Source organism: Pithys albifrons, chromosome 2 (genome assembly GCF_047495875.1).
Source record: "Pithys albifrons albifrons isolate INPA30051 chromosome 2, PitAlb_v1, whole genome shotgun sequence".
In the NCBI taxonomy this organism is placed as follows: domain Eukaryota; kingdom Metazoa; phylum Chordata; class Aves; order Passeriformes; family Thamnophilidae; genus Pithys; species Pithys albifrons.
The window spans coordinates 65,085,661-65,105,908 of NC_092459.1; the positions used below are offsets into that span (position 1 = coordinate 65,085,661).

General features: G+C 37.5%; 1 protein-coding gene across 1 annotated transcript in view; it reads right to left on the reverse strand.

Annotated features, from left to right (window-relative positions):
- Nucleotides 1-20,248, reverse strand: part of MTHFD1L (methylenetetrahydrofolate dehydrogenase (NADP+ dependent) 1 like) — a 162,225-nt gene that overhangs the window by 114,938 nt on the left and 27,039 nt on the right. Inside the window, exons 9-16 of the mRNA XM_071549323.1 lie at nt 19,977-20,056; nt 19,176-19,273; nt 14,688-14,861; nt 6,192-6,328; nt 4,904-4,950; nt 3,850-3,957; nt 2,565-2,639; nt 1,096-1,198 (exon numbers count right to left, since the gene is read on the reverse strand). Coding sequence (XP_071405424.1) covers nt 1,096-1,198; nt 2,565-2,639; nt 3,850-3,957; nt 4,904-4,950; nt 6,192-6,328; nt 14,688-14,861; nt 19,176-19,273; nt 19,977-20,056 — 822 coding nt within the window. The remainder of the gene's footprint in view (nt 1-1,095; nt 1,199-2,564; nt 2,640-3,849; nt 3,958-4,903; nt 4,951-6,191; nt 6,329-14,687; nt 14,862-19,175; nt 19,274-19,976; nt 20,057-20,248) is intronic.

The following is a 20,248-nucleotide window of genomic DNA, read 5'->3' on the forward strand; positions in this document are numbered from 1 at the left end:
TCATCTAGAGCTTTGTGGAATAGAAAGTTCACTAAAATTGTTTGAGATGAATTAAATAACTCACTTGAGGTTAACAGCTGTTGAGCAATGCTGCCTCCTCCCAAACCCATGCTGATAAAAACGAGGAGTCATATTACACTAAATATTTCTATTACTCCCTCATCATAATACAGGTCTATTCCAGACACACTGTGTGACTAATAAAAAACATCTTATGCCACATCCCCAGAATTATCTTGAGAAAAATAGCCCAAGTCTGAGATGACATGCACACAAAGAGCAAAGCGTGGCTGAGACTCCTCCCCCTTCAACAGATTCAATTTTTTCTCTAAGCACCATGATACATTTCATTTAACAATCGTTTTTGAACTAATAATTTTAGTGTTTGAAAACTAAGGAGCAAAATAAAATTCAGTGGTATTTAGCTCAAAACTTTATGCATAGTTTAATTCCTTAAAAAAGAAAAAGACAGATACAGACGATGAGGTAAACACTGAAATTTGACCCAGCACTAGAACTGGAAAAAGCAGAGGAAGTTGTCTAAGAGTAAGCGAGTAGGTATCAGTTTGCTTGGCAACCTTACAACATCTTCTTTACCTCTTCTTCCTAATGAAGTAACAACTCAAGACACTTCAAAAATAAGAAAAACACATGATCTCTTAAGCCTACTTTAGTGTCTTGAGCTACCCAGGCTGCTGAGCTGGAGAGGATGAGGGACCAAAAATCAAGAGAAATAAGTACAAATAATCTAAAACCATAATAGATACAGTAAAGAAAAGAATGGCTAAGATTTGTAAAATGCAAAGAAAAGACACTTTCATATGTTTGAAGACATATTACCTTATATGGCAGAGACCAGGCATGTACTTACACTGTCAAAGAAACCTGTATTTCAGAATTTTAGCAAAGTCTCCTGAGTTACTGCAGATATTTGACCAAGTTTAGAGCAACATGCTGCACCCACACTTCTCACTTGCATATTGGGTATCTTACAGTTAGAGAGCAGAAAGAGCTCTGATACAGGTGAAAATCAAGCAAAATAGGAAATAAGTTATGACTAAATCCAAGTGGAAGTGAGGCTTTCTGACTACATACCTCTTTGCCATGTTATGGTAGATGGGTCAATATCAAGGCGCACAAATTTGCTGATTTCCTCTTCTGTTAAAGTCTCAGGATCTGTCTTGTTTATTCCCAGCCTCTACACACAAAATAAATTAAAGAAGTGTGATGAAATGGCTTATTTGCTTCAAATGGTATAGCTTCTCTGGCTTACCAACCCCACATATATAAGTGAGGAGTTTCAATCTTAATAATCCTCTTTTGAAAAAAATGTAACCCCATCCCATAAGGATTTTTTTTTTACAATTTACTTTTTTTAGATATAAGGTATGATTACTCTAAGAATCACTCACAGCAAAATAAGTCAGTTATACCAGAAGTTATGATGCATGTATTTGAATGTTATAAAGACAAATTATTTTTTACTTAGTTGCAGCTCATGTGAAAAGAAAAAGCCATTTCAAATGCAGAGATAACTGGCATGTCATGAATAATAAGAACACTTCCTCTCCATCCCTAACCTGCTACCTGTAACAGTGTAAATGAGGACAAAATGAAAATACCCCAAAATTCTGTTAGAACAATCTGTGAGACTGACTGTGACTGAGCCTTCGAGTCAAGCAGGCATCACCCACATTTTAGTTTACCAACATTCAATGGAGCAGCACAAAAGCTTAAAAAGTTATGCAAAATTTCTTTTTCCCTCCCCAAATAGAAGCTCATACTACCTCTATCCTTGTTTCCAATCCCTCCCCCCTCCCCCCCCCATTCCAAGTGTGCACTAGGCAGCTGTCCATTGCCATCCAATGACTCTGAAAAAACGGCAGTCAGGACTCAAAAATAAACATGGAACTGGACACAGAAGACTGAGGCTGTCCTTAAGGGTTGTATTCAAGGCGTTCATATTATCTTTCTCCTACACTAGTGGACTGTGTTGCTCTCTAGGTATTTATCAGAATGGCAATCTCAAATTCAGACATATTATTCATACATGAATTGCCCAGGAAGCTCTTCTAGAAGCATTCAAAGCAAGATGAGATGCAAAAATACACTGTGTGTACAAATGTGCTTCTATCCCTTGGAGGAAGAACACTGTCAAACTGACATCAATAAAACCCCAGAAGTATACGCTATAATAAACTTTCAAAACCAGAAAATATTGCAAAACCAAAGAATGTGAGGTTTCAAACGTGACTCTACCATAATAGGAAAAGTATTTTAAAACCTCTAACTTTAATATTTCATTGGAAAAGACACAGCATTTAAAAACATTACTGGTTTATTTCAGGAGAAAAGAACAGCAAAAATGTTAGTTATGAAAATATCAGACCCAGATCCTATTACTCCAAGGATGATGCTTTCAGAAAAAAGTCTGGACGTGATAAATTCATGAGTGTTGATACAAACTCAGTTTCATACATCAAATAATTTTAAACAAGTTGTGTAAGAGACTACACTTTATGAAGAGATAGTATAATTGAGGAGAAACTGTATTAACAACTTACTCTCAGACGGGCAAGCTGAATAGCAGAAAATCCTCTCATGCCATTAACTACTGGAACCAGCCTATTATACAAAGACTAGAAAAAACACACAAGAAGTTAATGAAAGAAAAAGTTACAAAAAGCTAATTGTTTTTTTAATTTATTTCACATAATCTCACTAAGAATTTCCCAACCACATAAGTTGTGGACCTCTGGTTGGTGATTTAAAAAAACCAATTCTGAGAAGGCCTCTGGATTCTGAACAGTATCTATGATTTAATGATCTAAAATCCAATTACCAAAAATTCTGGGTTTCTATGTTTTATCAAAAAAATTATTAATTTTGAAATTGGCAACATTTTAAAACTTTAATCGAGGTCCAAATTATTAAAATTATACTCAACATTTGCAAACTGGCGTAACTGCATGCTTGCATTGCACCAAGTGAAGGGAATATGACAACCCTGCTCAGTTTTAGCACTGCAGCCAGAAAGACGAGACTCCTTCCTTTACTTTCTCCCTTCCCTTTGAAGATTCAAGTTAGCATTTGTCTTAAGGTAACAATACATTTAGCACAGGGAAAATTTATTTTGTCCACAACTCCTTCCTCTGATGGTGTGTGTGGCTCGTCTTCGCGAACGAAGATTTGGGAAGGGCTGTCCCCCCACGTGGGTGTGCCCTTCCAGCCTGCGCAGTGGATTTTAGGTGAGGCACAGCGTGCACAGAACTGGCCCCACTGTTTAAGTCCTGAGGTTCATCTGCCACGGCCGAGTGAGCTTGGACAGCGACAGTGAAGTCCTCAGGACTAGAACCTACAGCACCCGGCATTTCCCAGGAGGTCTCCCATCCAAGTACTAATCCGGGGCTGACCCTGCTTAGCTTCCGAGATCTGATGGCATCGGATGTCAGGGAGGCATTTAACTGCCCCCTCTTATGGTACATCATACCCGACTACACATCCAAAGAGTAATGTGTAATTTTAAATGGAGTCCACAAATTATTGAAAATAATAATATTATATATAGGGAAAACATCCTTAATTACACTATTTTTTACAGTCTGAAATAGTTGTTAATATTCTGGGCATAAGATCCGTGTCTTAAACACTACCTTATGATAGCCATTTGCCAGAAAAATACATTCTTTAAAAAAAATTTCACAGCAGAACTTCAAACGGCTTCAGCAATAGTTCCTGTTCATATGGTGAAAATACAAAAAGATAAACAACTTATTTTGCTTTGAAATGCAGTTTATTGAAAAATCAAGTAGAAAAAATGTCATATGGATATGAGAAAATAATTCTTACCTTATCAGACTGAGTGTTTTCATGCAGGATCCTAGCATCGATAGCAGCAGCCAGCAAATTATTTGCAGCAGTTATAGCATGAATATCTCCAGTCAAATGAAGATTGAACTAGGAGGTGAAAGCAACAGCATCTTTTCATAAGAAAACATTTAGTTTAATTCATGAATCGCAGATAAATTAGCAGCAGCAATTACTGCTATCTTCTTGAGGCTGCAGCTCTGATTAGTCACCTCTCAGTGTAGATTAGGTATTTCCAGGCTGAGAATACATTGAACCATATGAAGGACTTGTTCTCATATGAATATGTGGTAAACTACCTTAAATTTAGTCAAACAAAGCCACAAACAACTTCATTCTTTGCTAAATGATCCAAGAATGAGAAGCCAAGGTCTACAGTTCCACATCATTAATACTAAATCAGTTTACTGCTAGTAATTACTAACTGACCTGAACCAGAAGCATGCATTACTGCACACCATGCATGCTGGCTTGGGGGTGTATGACAGCTTTTTGCTAGCCATAGGAGAACAGTCCATAATTTAACAAGCATGAACTTTGCTGATACAAAGTTTGACTGACAAACTTTTATGGAAAACTCTAAAATCAGCATCTCAGATTAAATTAAGGCTTGTGTTACACAGGTACTGTATTTTTTATTAATCTTACAGAAGAAGTCGCAAGGTGAGTTTTTAGTGGCACTTCAGAGCCGACTGCAGAAGGGCAGTGACAGCAACCAACACAAGCCTTTGTGCTCACACTCAAGTACAATAGCGGGTCAAAAAAAAAGAAAAAAAGAAAAAAAATCAAAGCTACATTAGGATTCTGCTTGGACTAGCTGTTTGCATTCAAGGTGGTACTTTACCAGTTTCTGGCCATGGTTTTGCGGAGCTCTAAATTAGATTCTCTTGGGGTGAAACTACCACACATTTCCAAACAAGCACTGAGAATGCCACAGAATCAGTCAAGATCTCCAAAATCATGAAGTCTGACCTTCAACTGAATACCATGGTGTCCATTAAACTGTATGAGAAAGTGCAAGCTGAGGCTGTCTCACCTCCTCCATGGGGATCACTTGAGCATATCCACCACCAGCTGCTCCACCTGCACAGGAAAGCATATAGTCTCATCAGACTACCACCAGTTTTGAAAAAAACCCACCCCTCTTTAAACAAAGAAAGTGAAACATACAGCGTTGATGACACATTTTCAGTATTTTGATTTCTACTAAAAAAGATCCATGATGCACCCAAATAAACAGGTTTTCCTTAACATTGCTGGATTTTTCTCAACAGGTAGTAAAATGGGAATTCTCGATTTGAAATAAAAGCCTACACATGATTGCTGGTGCAGGCTACATGAGAGCTACTCCCTGCTCCTGCAGATTTAGGACACAGTCATGCACATGCAGCTGTTGGGTGGAAAGACATAGCAGTCACAAGCAAGCACTGCTTCTGCATGAAATCTTCACACCCTTGCCACAGTGTTCCTTCCCCACTGCCTGTCAGGGTACAGGCAAAGAAATTTCCTGTAGCCTACGCACAAGTTGAGTGGAGGGATTAAAGCACTCACATGCACCAGTCTTAGCTGAGAAGCACCAAGCATCAGGAGCCTTCCAGCTGAAATCAAACTTGTTAACTTAAACTTCAGCAAAGCAAAGTAGAGCAGATGGGCGGTGCTTGCCCAGTTAGGCACCAATTTCAGCTGAGAAATGGCAAAAAAAAGATTGCATTACTTCCTATCAGCATTAAAGACAGACTTGAAATCTGGCTGGGTCTTACCTGGCCCTCAGGCCTCAGGGTTTCTAGGCAAAAAGGCAGCAGCCCACGATTAGAGGCGACAACTCAGGAGAACAGAAAGAAGAGGTCCAGACCTAGCCAAAGGTATGATACTGACACAGCTGAACCATACGCACAACTGCTGGCTTCACTGTACTGACTGGAAATGTCCAATAGGGACTCTTGCTCAAGGAACAACTAAAAGTAACATTTAGGGACATATTTAGAGAGTTTCCAAGTAGATGGGTAGCTGGAAGGATGTGTACTCACACAAAATTCCTCTTGGCTTATACATTCCTGTGCCTTTCATTACGTTTGGGCTTTATCTGCATTATCAATACATGTTAAGTGCAAGAACATAGATATGAACCTTGTACAGGAAGTCGTGTGCAAGATACATCTATTAGTTACATACACATTAAAAAAAATCAAATATACTACCCTTTGGATAATCCACTGAGTAAAGTAATTAAGAAATTAAAAAAGAAGAAAGAATAGAAAAAAAGCAAAAAAGCAGTATTTCTTTTTAATCTGGAAGAGGCCGTAGGTTCTGCAAATGTTATGTACCTTTAACTCCAAAAGTAGGTCCTTGAGAAGGTTGTCTCAGACAAGCAAAGGAATTAATGTTAAGGTGTGCAGTAAGAGCCTGAACAAGACCAACTGTGACTGTGCTCTTCCCCTCTCCCAGGGGTGTAGGGGTTATTCTGGCAAAACAAGAAAAAAAGATTAATGAAATTCTTTGCTGATGTCAGCCTGGCTAAGGATATCTGAACTTACAGCTTTTGATTTCAATGAAGAATATTTGTACAGCAAATTTCAATAAGATTACTTTATCTTGACAAAAATGCTGTCACAATGTTAGCCCCTAGCTCAAGCTGGAATGCTAATATACATATGTCTTTTATTTAAGCAATTTACTATGATAGCAGAAAAAGAGAAGATTATTTTGGCAAAAGTTCTAAAAAGTATATATTGAATTTAGACATTTTTATTACAGCACACAAGTCTCACCAGTTTCATTAACAAACCATCCATCACAATACTCTAAGCATGTATTAATATGTTTCTGTAGTAAAGCATGAGATCTTTTATTCCCACTGCTCAAACTTTGAATGAAATAACAGAATATTTTAAATTAAATAACCAACATGTTTGTTTGTAGAGCTCAACTATCCCTCTCCAGCTTCCTCGTCATCATAACCCTCAACAATGACAGATCAACAGCCTTTCAAATAAAACAGGACTCAAAATTCACTCTATTCAACTTAAAACTATTAATTTTACACTTTTGTTTCATGTTTTTGCAGATTTAAGGGTGATAAGGGACAATGACAATTGTGGTCCATACAAAAACTCAAAAGCCTCATGCTACAGCTCCCACATTTAGACCATGACTGAACCGGGAAAGAATTTCAGAAATATATCCAATTTCAAAACAGAGACTATAACCTCCACTCTATTCTTGTCCCTTTAATAAAGAGACAATGGCAGCTGATTTTGCAAGTAGAAAACTTCACCAGCCTTCAGTGAATGAGAGACACCTCAGTTCAAATGATGTTCTCCCTATTTTCAACATCAGAACATTTGTCTATGATCCAAGTTAAAAGTGTGTGGGTTCTAGGGCTTTTCTTTTTCTCTTTCTGTTTTTCTTCCTTGAAGAATGAACACATTTCATGTCTCCAAAATGCGTTCAAATGATTCATTTGAGGCACCGCACATCTTTTTCTGATGGGCAAAAGACGAAAGCCCCACTCCAGTCCTTTTTCACTCACACCACACCCACAAATCCTACTTTGTTGCAAAATGTAACCATTTGTATCTTTGCTGTCCTTTCTACCTGCAGAGAAGTAAGTACTTTGCTGAAGTTGTTTAAGAACTAATGTTCATTCCCCAGGAAAATACCAGTATACACATGCATTCTAGTCAAAGGGGAACCCTTATCCTATGACCTCTTCAAAACTTGAGCTAAAATATCTAAATCTAATTAGAAACACTTTCTTTCCCAAATAGTAATTTTTCCAAGATACTGCTATCCTCAGATCACAATTCAAATGGCAATATTACTGTAATCATAAGATTCAGCTTAGTTTAATAAGTTCACAGATTGCCAAAACCCCGTTTTTGTCCCACAAATGTAAACAGATGAGAAACATTAACTTTTCACAAATCTATCTTTTACAGCATCACCAGATCCTGGGCTTTTTGTTAAAAAAAAAGAAGTCTTTGTTACACATGTTGGGAAAAATTTGGGCAATAGGAGGCAAGCCAAATGAACAACTTTACACTGCCCTAGGAAAACATCTCCTATTCAGAAACACAGCGTTTTAACTAAAGTTCCAGTGAAATCAATGGAGTTTAGTGCACCTATAAGAGAACCCTTGAACTAAGACTCTTTGCCTTGAATTACTCTCATATGACCATGTCAACATGGGTTACTTAATTTGGACACTTAGTTTTAGTAGTTTTCCCCCAACATTTAAATCAATGTCTTCACCAATCACCAGATTCTAAAACATTCTCAATAACTTACTATCCAGACTACTTCATCATCCTAGAATGACACTCCTTTGACTTAAAAAGGAATTAACAGAATTTCAGCAAAACACCTACACAGAGGCAACAAAAGGTGGGAGAATTAGAGGATATCTTTTATCTGCTCTCAAAAGTGGTTTTGGTCCCTGTCGTACTTTTGTCTGTACTAGGCCTTATTTCCTTCTGATCTACTGCACTAGCACAGAAGGCTACTTAATTTCTTTTAAGTTTCCAGTTCCTAGAAGAATAGATACTTTTAATCTCTACATTGTCAGGACAGGGTGGGCTCAGGGTTTTACTGTTGCCACAATACCTTCCGATTTTCCCACCACTATTTTTACCACCTCCTTTCTGTCTTAGGATCCTTACTTTTGTACAAACATGCTTCTTTCAGAGCACCACAGCCAGGTTAACTCACTTTTGCTGTCAGTTTTACTCTTCTGACTCCTGTTGTAACACTGGTTTCCAAAACCCCATCCACATAATTCCTAGCAGGATTTCTCCTTACCCCTTGTTCTCCTATTATCTCACAATTTTTGTCTATTGTCCTAATCTCATTTACCTGATCCTCTTATTTCAGATTAAAGCCAGATTTAAAGAATATATGAATAATCCTGAGGCATTACTGCCCTCAAAGACTTGAGAAAGTAAAAACTATTTAGCTAATAATTATTTAAAAACAGTAACAACAAAACAAAAACCACCAATAAGAAAACACCAAATAGCAAACTATTCTATTTTGAAAGAGACATCTAGAATTGCTTACTGGAAGCTACCAGTAAAGAACTTTCAGCAAACCCCAAAAACTCTGTGCACAGAATGTCTGCACTACTAACAGAACAACTTGTATTGGTGACTACCTCTATTTTTGAGCCTGAGACACACTAAGTTTACATTCAAGAGAATTCAGAGACACCATCACTAAGTTATTTACTCAGTTGCATCTCAAAACATGGCATGTGGCCTACCTGGCATGCACAGCAACACAGGGACTCTTTACAACTCTTATGAAACAAGCAAAATCAAAGCTGCTGCCTCCTATCCAGCAAAGGAAAGCAAACTGAACTGACAAATACATAACCAGAAGGCATGTTGGTAGTAGCATGAATGACAGTATCTACTTGTCACAGAAGATAACACACAATGAAGTGCACCATTACTAAACTGGGTAACTTGATGCACCTCTTCTAAAATGACTACGTAAAATGAGCCAGAAAGCACTGGAAATTTTCTACGAGGCAGAACTTTTAACAGAAAACAAAAAAAGAAACACACCATTGCTCATTGATTAAATTGGCAGGAAGACATCCTGACTGAATTTCTAGTACATTGACACTCTGCACCACTCACATTCCTACAATGTGGCACTCAGGGACAACCAGTCTCCACCATAATTGGAGAAGGAGCAAACTGATTTTCACCAGTGTACTCATGCAAGAACACAATGGTTTGCAGCAGTACATAGACATGTCTTTGCAGACAGGACCTTAGCTTCCTCAAATTTGCTTGGCTTTAAGAGTCAACACTTTCAATGTCTTTTTCAGATGCTTTTGTTCATTTTATTCTGTTCTCTCCCTTCTGAGAAGCCCCGTGACCCTTAGTTTTCCTGGAAATAGAGTTATGCAGGTGAGTATCCAAGGGCTGAAAATGTCTAAAAGCAATGAGGATGGAGAAGAACCAGCACTTGGGATTCTCTAAGCAGTCTACAGAACCTGGGTGACACTCTCACAAGAAACCTTGTCCACTGCAGCAGTAGGAACAGGCAAAAACTCCCAAGAATTCAAAACCAGGAACCTGACCTTAAAGACTCTCTACCTAACAGAATTAACAAAACATGAGGACTCTGCAAATCAGACTGTTCAGTGAAGCCAGATCGGTCTTGACAATTTCCTTACCTATCTTCAACTTCCCCTCTGACATGAGACATCCTGACAGGACACCTTTGATTCTCAGAGGTTCAGTAGCAGCCTGAAGGCTATAGAGTAAACCTTATGAGCCAAACAGTTATTTAATAGTTTCAATAGTTACCAAAACCTCAGCTTTAAAAGTATTAGTTAAAAAAACTCTCAAAACAAAAGACTGAAATTAAAAGAAAATTCTATTCCAATCATTTATCTTGTAAAGCTTATTTAAAATATCTTCCCTTTTATACCTAGTCTACTTTGATCAGTTTTTATAAATAAAATAATCAACTTAAGCTGTTTTGTGGACATTGAGATGTTTTTTCTGGCTGCACTACAGAACCTACACTCTTGTAGCTTAGGTTGCTTGCTCACATGGGTATGAAATTACAACTGCCAGTGGCTAACTTTAGTTCAATTGTGCAATGCTGTGTTTTAACCTTATGCAAATCCAAATGCAGTAAATTTTAATGAACTTCAAGAGACTTTTACAGCCATTTGCATTATTCTTCCAATTTCTTTAATATCCTTTCAATTAAAACACAGAAATCCCACCATCACTCCTTAAAACTTACTTTCCCACCTACCAGGCAGTCATCAGCTCCTTGGCAAAGTAAGCTTTCCATAACATTGAAAGCCATCCCTCTCTATGTATATCAAAACAAAGATAAGAATATGCAGACTTTTTGTTTGTTTGTTATACATCACATTAGCTTACAGCAGAGCAGTTTCTGTGGGAAAGCTACATGAGGTCTCCCAAAGAGAAAACAAACAAACAGGGAAAGGATACAATGCACCAGCTGTAACCTCCTCACAGCTATGCCAGGAGTTGTGACTCCAGCAAGAACTTTTCTGGATATATGACAATTTTCTATACATTTCCTACCTTCGACTCACAGGTATGAGCAACTTCAAAGATTTTAATGAGTTCATAATTCCTGTGATCCATGCGGAAACCTGCAAAGCCAGGTTATGGAGAACACAGGCAATTGAGTTTCTCACTTACATATACATCTCCCATCCAAGATTACAACTCTCAAATGTGTTTCTGAGCACAGAAGTATTGCAACTACTGTCACTTCATCAAGATGAGATTATGACAACATTGCAGTGGCATCCTCAGAATGGGACTGTAACTTCCAAACACAAAAGCACAGACATCACTGTGAAGCTAAAATGACTGAACAAATACAGGCACAGAGTGCAGAATCCTCAACTACAAACTCTCAAAACCCACTGAAGACTCATCCAAGGCAATCCCAATCGTCATGCAATGACACAACAAATACATGACAAACTGTCTCAGCTATAACTTTGCTTTGGACTGTCAGACTATTCAGTGAATCGGCACAGGGGTATTTTCCCCTCTTATTCTTGTATTTTTCCTTTATTATATTTTTCCCTTTTTCTTAGATTTTAAGTGCCTTGTGAGAAACACAGTGAAGAGAAATACAATCCAATACATACCTTCTAGAAGTAAGATGCAATTCCAAATCTCAAAATTCTATCCCCAAAATATTTACCATCATACAGCTTATACTAGGCATTAAGTTAGCATTTATTTTCCTACCTTACTGAAAAAGTAGTTCATCACAGAACAATTTATTACTGTTGAGGAAAAAGTACTGATTTTAATTTTTCCAGTATTCAAAATCTAGCACACTTTTGCCAAAAGCAGCTTCATATTTCAGAATTTTCCCACATTCTATTATTCCTTATCTTGAACCAAATGAGTTTTCAGAATTATCTGGTAAAAGGCAAAGCACTGGAGCATTTAGAAATAAAATGCTGCAATATACACACTCATATACTCTAACAAGTTTTAGCTGTAATTTCATATTTTGTTTGTGAATGGCTATCTACATGCTTGAATGCATGATTAAGTTACCCTGGATACTAAACTTAGTTACTAGGACATGTACAAGCTTCATTCATTTTCACACCCTCAGCTTGCAATGAGTGGAGGGAGTTTGAGATAACATACCCTGCAACATATTATTTAGCACACTAAAAGCCTGTATACAGGCAATTAATGCCCAAGAACCAATTACTCCATGGTAACTCATGATTCTGTCCCCATGTCTTAACACGAGCCCTATAACAAGCCAAACACAGAGACAGTAAAAATCAAGAATGAAAAATAGTGGAAAGAATGTTTTCCATACAGAAAAAAATGAAAGTTATGAAGAAATAAATTCTTCATCCTATTTTTGTGTGACATGATCTGTTAATCAAAATGCAATTTTTCAGCATACAGAGTCTGTACAGGATGAGGCACTTAGGTATACTTGTTTGCATTTAGAAAGAACAGAAAAGATTTTGCACTTTCTAAAAAGCTATAAATACAGCTATCTTAAGAGATTAAAAAGGACATTTTTCACGCATTTTACTATCCAGAACAACAAGTTTCGTCTCTAGCATATCAGGTATAAACTAGAAGAGCATTTGCAGCAAATATTTATAATTCCTAGACACTGTGAAACATTTAAACCCAAATTACAGGCTCAAATGGTGTTGGCTGCATCATGGATGGACACTCCCTTCACATATGAAAAGTTCTCATTATACATTATAAATATATCCACCAGACCAAATAACCTGAAGTATAAGCATATATCTTAAATATTTCTTCTGAAGCACTAAAAATTTATTCTGAAGACCTACACTGCATCATTCTAAAAGAATTTCCCTATAACTTTGGTTACTGTGAACAAACATAATCCAAGTGGAAAGTTTTGGTTGACCTTGCTTTTGCAGGCAAAGAACAAAGACAACTGAGGATACTATTTCACTCCCTGATTTCCACACTTCAGTGATCCTTCATTTGCATTGCACTGAACATTTCCTCCTCAGATAGAGTTCCCCACATTTTTAAAATCACTGTTGTCTGCTACAGTCATTTCAGAAAATAAGAACAGCTGAGAACATATAAACACACACTATATGTATAATTTATATGTACAATATTTCAAAGTCAAGCTTTGAACTTTCTCAAGAATGTTCCTACTATCATAGCTACCTTATCTGGCATTCCTTCTACAAAAGACGTGGCTTTGTACTAACCCCACTAGATGTAATGACTTCAGAGACATCACAAATGACAACATATTGCATCATCAGGTTGCATAGGTACCAAACTCAGCCGTCAGTATCTGTATATGCTATATAAACTTAAGAAGACAGAATTTTCTATTTGTTGACATCTGTCCATCTCTGTAGTTCAAAACTTTCACATTTCTTCCACATGTATATGTGCTTCTTTCTGCGACAACAATTGCTTGACACACCTTCTTTGAAGAATACAGGGAGACAAAGCAATGTGAGGAAACATAAGCACTGATGCGTTCAAACTGACAAAACTAAAACCCACCTGAATGGGGCTTTGCAACATGTTATCTTGCACCTCCAGGCTTTTTCAAAGTGAGGTTTGCTGATAGAGAAGCCTGGCTCAGCGTGCAGCATCATGCCCAACTGAGCTGTTAACAACATCAGCACGAGAATACATGGCAGCAATGTTCTTTGAAATCAGCCAAACGCTGAACATGTTTTTGTTTCTCCAATGCAGCAAAACCACACACACCCAACCAAACCAAACTCTACCAAAGGAAACCAAGCTCAACCAGCTATTGTTTCCTTCTCTTAATTGCTCCAGCATTCTCCAGGAACATCCTCATTGCTCCACTTGTACCACACAGCTTTGAAGACAGCTTCATAACTTGACTGCTTTGTAACACCAAGTCTCTCAGTCTACAACGGCTTCATCTCTGACAATACCAGAAAAGCACGCTACCCCCACAGGAAGGCAGTAAAGAAAACAGTTTGTGAAACACTAGCCAAGGTGAGAAATCAGTAGATAAAGGCAGTTAAGAACAGCCTTCTCCTTTTGGATCAGCCTAAAACTGTATTTTAAACCTGAGTGGTTTTACTTAAAAAGAAGTGACCTTATAGATTGACTCAAAATATAAAGATGACATTGCAATTTAAATATTAATGAAAACCTACACATTATTCACAAGTAGAAGTTTCCACTTACTAAATCAGGTGAATGAAAAAACTGTGTCACTGAATGCAAGAAACAATTGAAGCTCTTCAGAAGAGAAGTGCATAATTCCTGCTGAGCACAGCATTTGCTATAATCGTGGGAAAAGCAAGCAGGATAAGCCTGCCTGGAGACATGTCTACATTTCAGAGAAAAAACATGGCTTTTTAAACTTTGTAATCTGTTCTTCAATAAAAAAGTATTTATTGTTAATATCAACAGATTAACATGTAGCTTCTGTTAACATTTGTTTATAAACAGACACAATACAAGCAGCCTTAAATATCCAAGCTAAACATTTAAAATTCTGAAAAAACAGTAAGAAAAACTCCATGCACCAATAGATAACATTTCACATAGAACAAACTACCTTTCATAAAATATACTTTACTTTAGGAATAAGAGTCGGGAAGAAAAGCTGTGTTACTTCAAAAAAGTTCAAAACCTGCTCACTTTTAGAAGAGAGCAACATACAGACGAAAACATTCAGGATTCTTATTTGTACAGTGTATATAAAAAGATGTAAGTTGCATGTTTATATTAATATGAGTGGAAAGAGCGGACATTAATGACATTACAGTGAATTCTTACCCAGCAACTAGAACATATTTTCCATCTGGTTGACCCTTTAACCTTTCCAGCAGGGACAAACGTACTTTGGCTTTGGTTTGGCCATAGATCTCAATTTCATCTGTAAGCAATCCTATCTCCTTGGCAAGTACATCAACAGCTTTTGGACTCTGTGCTCGGGAAATCTCAATATCACTGGAAACGAAAACAAATAGGAGACAGGAGATTTCACTCAGTTTAGGTGGTCGACAACAGAGCACAAAACAACAGCAAATAATCCAACAATGAAGTTACTGTAATGAGTTTTTCAATCCTCTCTCACACTTTACTAACCAAACCTAAATAGTAGCTAACACCTAATATAACATTGAAAATCACATGCAGTGTTTGTTAATTGTTACAGTTTCACAGAGTACTATTGTTTAATCAGATTCCAAATATTACGTAATGCTTTCATATCAAGCTAGAGACGTGCCTGCTGGATGCTCAAGCATGTTCCATTGGAATGGATTTCTCTGGTTTTGTTTTTCTTTTTCTTCTTCTCCCTCACAGCATATTCCAGCGTGTATAATTTACTAAAAAGCACATACATTCCTTGGCTAACAGTCACACAAATGCATTAGGCTAAACCCAATGCTTGTGCATGTGGTGCCTTTCATGAGAGGGCAGCGCCATGAGAGCTACTCCCCCATCAGGCCATCAAAAGAAACGAGACATTTGAAGACCTACACATGCACTTCAAAAACACAGTTAAACTAAGAATGGCCACATAGCAGGAGTCTAAAGCACAGGGCTCAGGCCAGACATCCAGTCAGCTTATGAACTACCTCCAGCAAGGACTGTGAGTGGCAGCTGAGGCAAGCACACATCATGGATTACCTGAGAGAAGACAGCTGTAGGCTAGGGGTCACTATTGTAACTGGAATTTCTGACCTAGACCACATGGAGTCTTTGGATTAAATAACCCTTTATGGATTTTTCATTTGTGAACTTGACTTAGTTATGGCCACATAAGCATTTAGCAGCTGTAAGGTCCTGCAGTAGTGATGCTCAGGGTGCAGCCCACAACATGTGAGGAGTTGTCTCCTTTGGCTTTGAAGTGCTCATATTACCACAAAAGCAACTTAAAAAAATACTTTCAGCCTGATCAGGCTAAATTCTTTCCTGCAGTTCCAGCTGATTACAGTGTTTTTAAGATAGATTCTGGCAATGGCATCAAAGCTAATGTCCTGATTTTTCAGTCTGCAAGATTTCAAGTATCCACCGATGAACACAAAACTACTGCCAGATCTCAGCTCTCTGTGTGGACTTTGGATGTTCTGCATCCACCAGCAGATGATCAGTCTGTGCCAATTTAATTGCTTCCAATTCTTTGAGGATATCCTAAACTGGGACCATTATTCAACTGTAATTCTCAAGTATCCCTCTCTTGCACCCTGCAGCAGCTAAGTGAAACCCAGAAACCATCCATCCAAACAATTACATAATTCAGACTGCAGGACAAGAAGTTACTCAATCACAGCACTAACCTGACATCCACTTTCTTTCAAAGACATACTAAGCATATCCCCTTTCATAGAAGGATATACCTTTGGCTTTCTATGCATTACTTCAAACACAACTAGCCATAAAAATGTAATGAGAACACAAGATGGAGTGGCTTACAAACATCACAGGGCAAAGAGTATCTCAAGTTTTCATTCAGAATTTTCTACATAAAAACAACTCAAGTCCCAGAAAATTATAAGAAAGCTGATGACAGTGTGTGTGGTCCCATAAAGATTTAAGCATAAAAAATTTCCAGGGTGACTGTTCTCCTATTAAAGTAATTGACGCATTTGGCAAGAGCAGAAGGATGTAGACTAATATGACAAAGTTAATTTGTCTTTTTCCTTCTTCTGAATATATTGACCCCTTACTAAAAGACAGAAACTATTATTTCTAATCTCAGGCCAGACTATCAGGACTCCCTGCAGCAATCTCAGCCCTTCCTGTTTCCCTCATCTCTTCCTCGCCTTCAGAATCCTGGAAGAAACAGTAAGTCTTTTCTCAATCTGCAGGTACCACTACTGGCAAAAAGTGGAAGAAGCAAAACTAACCAAGTCATACAGTTATAAATAAATTATCCATTGGTAAAACCACTGTTGTCATAATTTTCCCATCTGAAATTCCCTTAAAAATCTTCAAGGCACCCAGACTTTTAACAACTCAGAACCCCAGTAGTGACAGGCTGAGCACCAATGCATGCAATAAAGTTATAAAAGACATAATTTCACTAAAAATTTACATTTATATGTTAATTACTACTGGGGCTATACAAAACATATGAAATGTTTACATCTAGTCTATTATTTCTGGTAAAAGCTCTTCCTAACACACACAAAATTAAAGATTTGGTTATAACTAGCATTTAGAAGTCGGCATTTGTAGCTGGCCCTTTTAGTCTGACAACATATTCTCTATACTGGAATTATCAGAATTATTCAATGAAGTTATATTATTTAGTATCACTGGAAATGTGCAACTGTAGTTCTTCTGCATGAATAAAAATTTTCAGGTGAGAAGTCCACCACTGACAATGGTAAATGATAATTTATAAAATGCAGGAAAATTTAAAAGATAGGGCAAGGCTCCACATCTACTTACCTGTGTCCTGAATTTTTTTTTACTCCATATTTGAAAGAAAATTTTCCATTTTCAATATATTTGGAAATATTTCAATTAACAGCCAGATCTCACAGAAATCAAAAAGCAGATGTTCTTAGTTTTAGTGTTTAAGCAGCTTTGCCTCATTTTCAATGAAAATTCCATCTGTTTCCACACAAAGTGGTGTATTACTGCAAGATTACATTTTATTACTTAGGATACTTTCCATCTCAAGGGTTTCTTTACATTTAAAAATAAAAAGACAAAGTTATAGAGTTAGCAGAAAAATGCAAGTCCTATTAGTGGTTATATTATATGCCATTATATATTAATTATGTAATTATTTATGTATTAAACACACAGTGCTGTAGAGAGGGTTGGCAATAATTTTTTTTAGTCTTTTTTTACTATCACACTCACGACATCACATACTTTAATCTAACTTTTAACTGTATTATTTAAGCATAGTTTTTTCTGGGTTTAATTCTAGAAATGTTACATGCTGGCCCAGGAAAAGCTCAATGATTTCTGCCCACTGAACTCCTGGCTATAATAGAAAACTCATTCTTTCGGCATCTCTGCTTTAAATTACAGCTGCGTCCATTGCCTCTAAACTGTTGTAAGAGACAGTGAAAAGTGAATCAAAATACCTAGAAAACAAAACATTTTGTTACAGGTTTCCTAAAACACAGCAGTAGGATTCAGAATTACAGAATCACAGAGCGGCTGAGGTTGGACGGGGCCTCTGGAAGTCATCTGGTCCAAGTCCCCTGCTCATGTAGGGACATCTAGTTGCCTAGAACAGTGTCCAGGTGACTTTTGAATATCAACTATGATGGACAGTCCACAACGTCCCTGGACAATCTGTGCCAAAGTCTGGCCACCCTCACAGTGAAAAAGTGTTTTCTGGTGTTCAGATGGAGCTTCTTGTGTTTCAGTTTGTGCCCATTGCCTCTGGTTGTGTCACTGGACACCACTGAAAAGAGACTGGCTTGGACTGCTTTGCATTATTGTACATTGTATTTATACACAACGATAAGATCCTCCAGGGCCTCCTATCCTCCAGGCTAAGCAGTCCCAGCTCTCTCTGACTTTCTTCCAATGTGAAGTCCCTTCAGCATCTGCATGGCCAAGAAAGAGGCATACAAATAAGCACAAAAACATTGCAAAGTTTTCCTGCACAGCAGAATCTCACTTCAACTCCTCAGCTCCTCTCTCCATCAGCCAACACAACCGACAAGTAGCAAAGCACTTTAGCACAGTAAAGAGCTCAGGCTGCTCGAGATGTCAGCAACCGTGCCAAGGCAGATCTGAATCCCTGCGGCCCGACGTGGGCCTTGGGAGGTGAATGACAGGAACTGATGGAAAAGATTCTGGCTATGAGAATAAATATGCTTCCTGCTTTTCACACACACACAGGAATTTTGAAGTCTAATGCAGAAGAAAGTACTTCTGCTGAGGGAAGAAATAAATACAAACTCAAATGCCACTGAAACCACTGAGCCTTAACTAAACACCTCCCTCCATTAGGGTTTAGGCTTTGAGAACTTCTCGTATTTTGTATTTCTGTCGGTGTTGCACCAAGCTTCATCTCCTTTCCTCAATGAAACCTTCCAGCTTTACATCTTCATTAAACAAAGCCTGGCTCCAATGCACATAGTAAGAGTAAAAACTGATAGCAAACAGAAGGACATGGTCACAGTGAGGCATACAAGAGAATGGCACAACATGTAGTCCACATAAGATTAAAAATTAATTAGGCACAGACCATTTTTAGGTTCATTGTCACATTTAACACTTGTAACAGCAATTTTTTTAAATATTTTTTTTTTCAGTTTGTTTTCTTTAAAAAGCACTTCTTACCTGGGTACTGGAGAGAGGGGCTGCAGTTTCAAGCAGTGGAGGTCCCACTTCCTGTACTGCTGGGACCGCATCCATCGCTCCATGGTTTTTACCATGTTCTGTTTTAAACAAGGAAACAGCACACACCAGCTGCATCATAAATGTCGAACACTAATTTCAAACAATCTCAAGAATATGTTGAAATAACTTCTACAGCAAAGGCTAATAGAAAAAGACTCAAACTTAAAAATCTTTCCCTTTCATGGTTTTAAGACAAAATAAAACCCACTGTCGTATTGCTTGACTGCATTTCAAAATGAAACAACTCCATTAACATGTAAGTGGCAGAGAAAAGTCTCTAATCAGGCACTTTGAGATTTATTCTGGTAAGATGGAGAATTACTATTCTTCTTTCACATCATAAAAATAATGGAAGATACTATTTGTTCATTGACAGAATTATGCTGCTTCCACATTCAATGACAAACTTTCAGACCCTCTATCCATCATGACACAAAAATATGGACAGATACAAATAATCTTCACTGCCTTACCAGAATAAATGGCATTAGGCTACTAATACAAGTGCTTCTGCCAAGCTTTACTGTATTCACCAGAGTTATGACATATTTGATTTTTAATTTACCTTTCTCTAATTAAAAGTAACAGGCATTACATTAATCTGAGTAAGAGTTGCTATTAAAATGGGAGGCGGCTAAGATGTTCAAAAGGGGAAAACCACAGTTAAAATCTAAGCTGTAGAAGCAATTTTTACAACTTACAAAAAGAGCAACAAATCTGCAACCCTGAAGTTACACTAACCTGCATTCTCATTGCTATTGAAAGAGAACCAACATTGTTTTCAATGGCAGGGTCGTTTTGCTGACCATAGTTGCATTTCTCTGTAAAATAAAAGTATTACACCAATAAATCACAAGTTTTTTGTGAGTGCGAGCGTGTGTATTTGAAAGTTATGTACAAATAAAAAATTTCAGAACTTTGACTTGAAATTTAACAGTGTTACTGACAAAATGATAGGTAGCTTCTTCAATACTTCAAATCACCCACGAGGATGAATATACCGTGAAAATCAG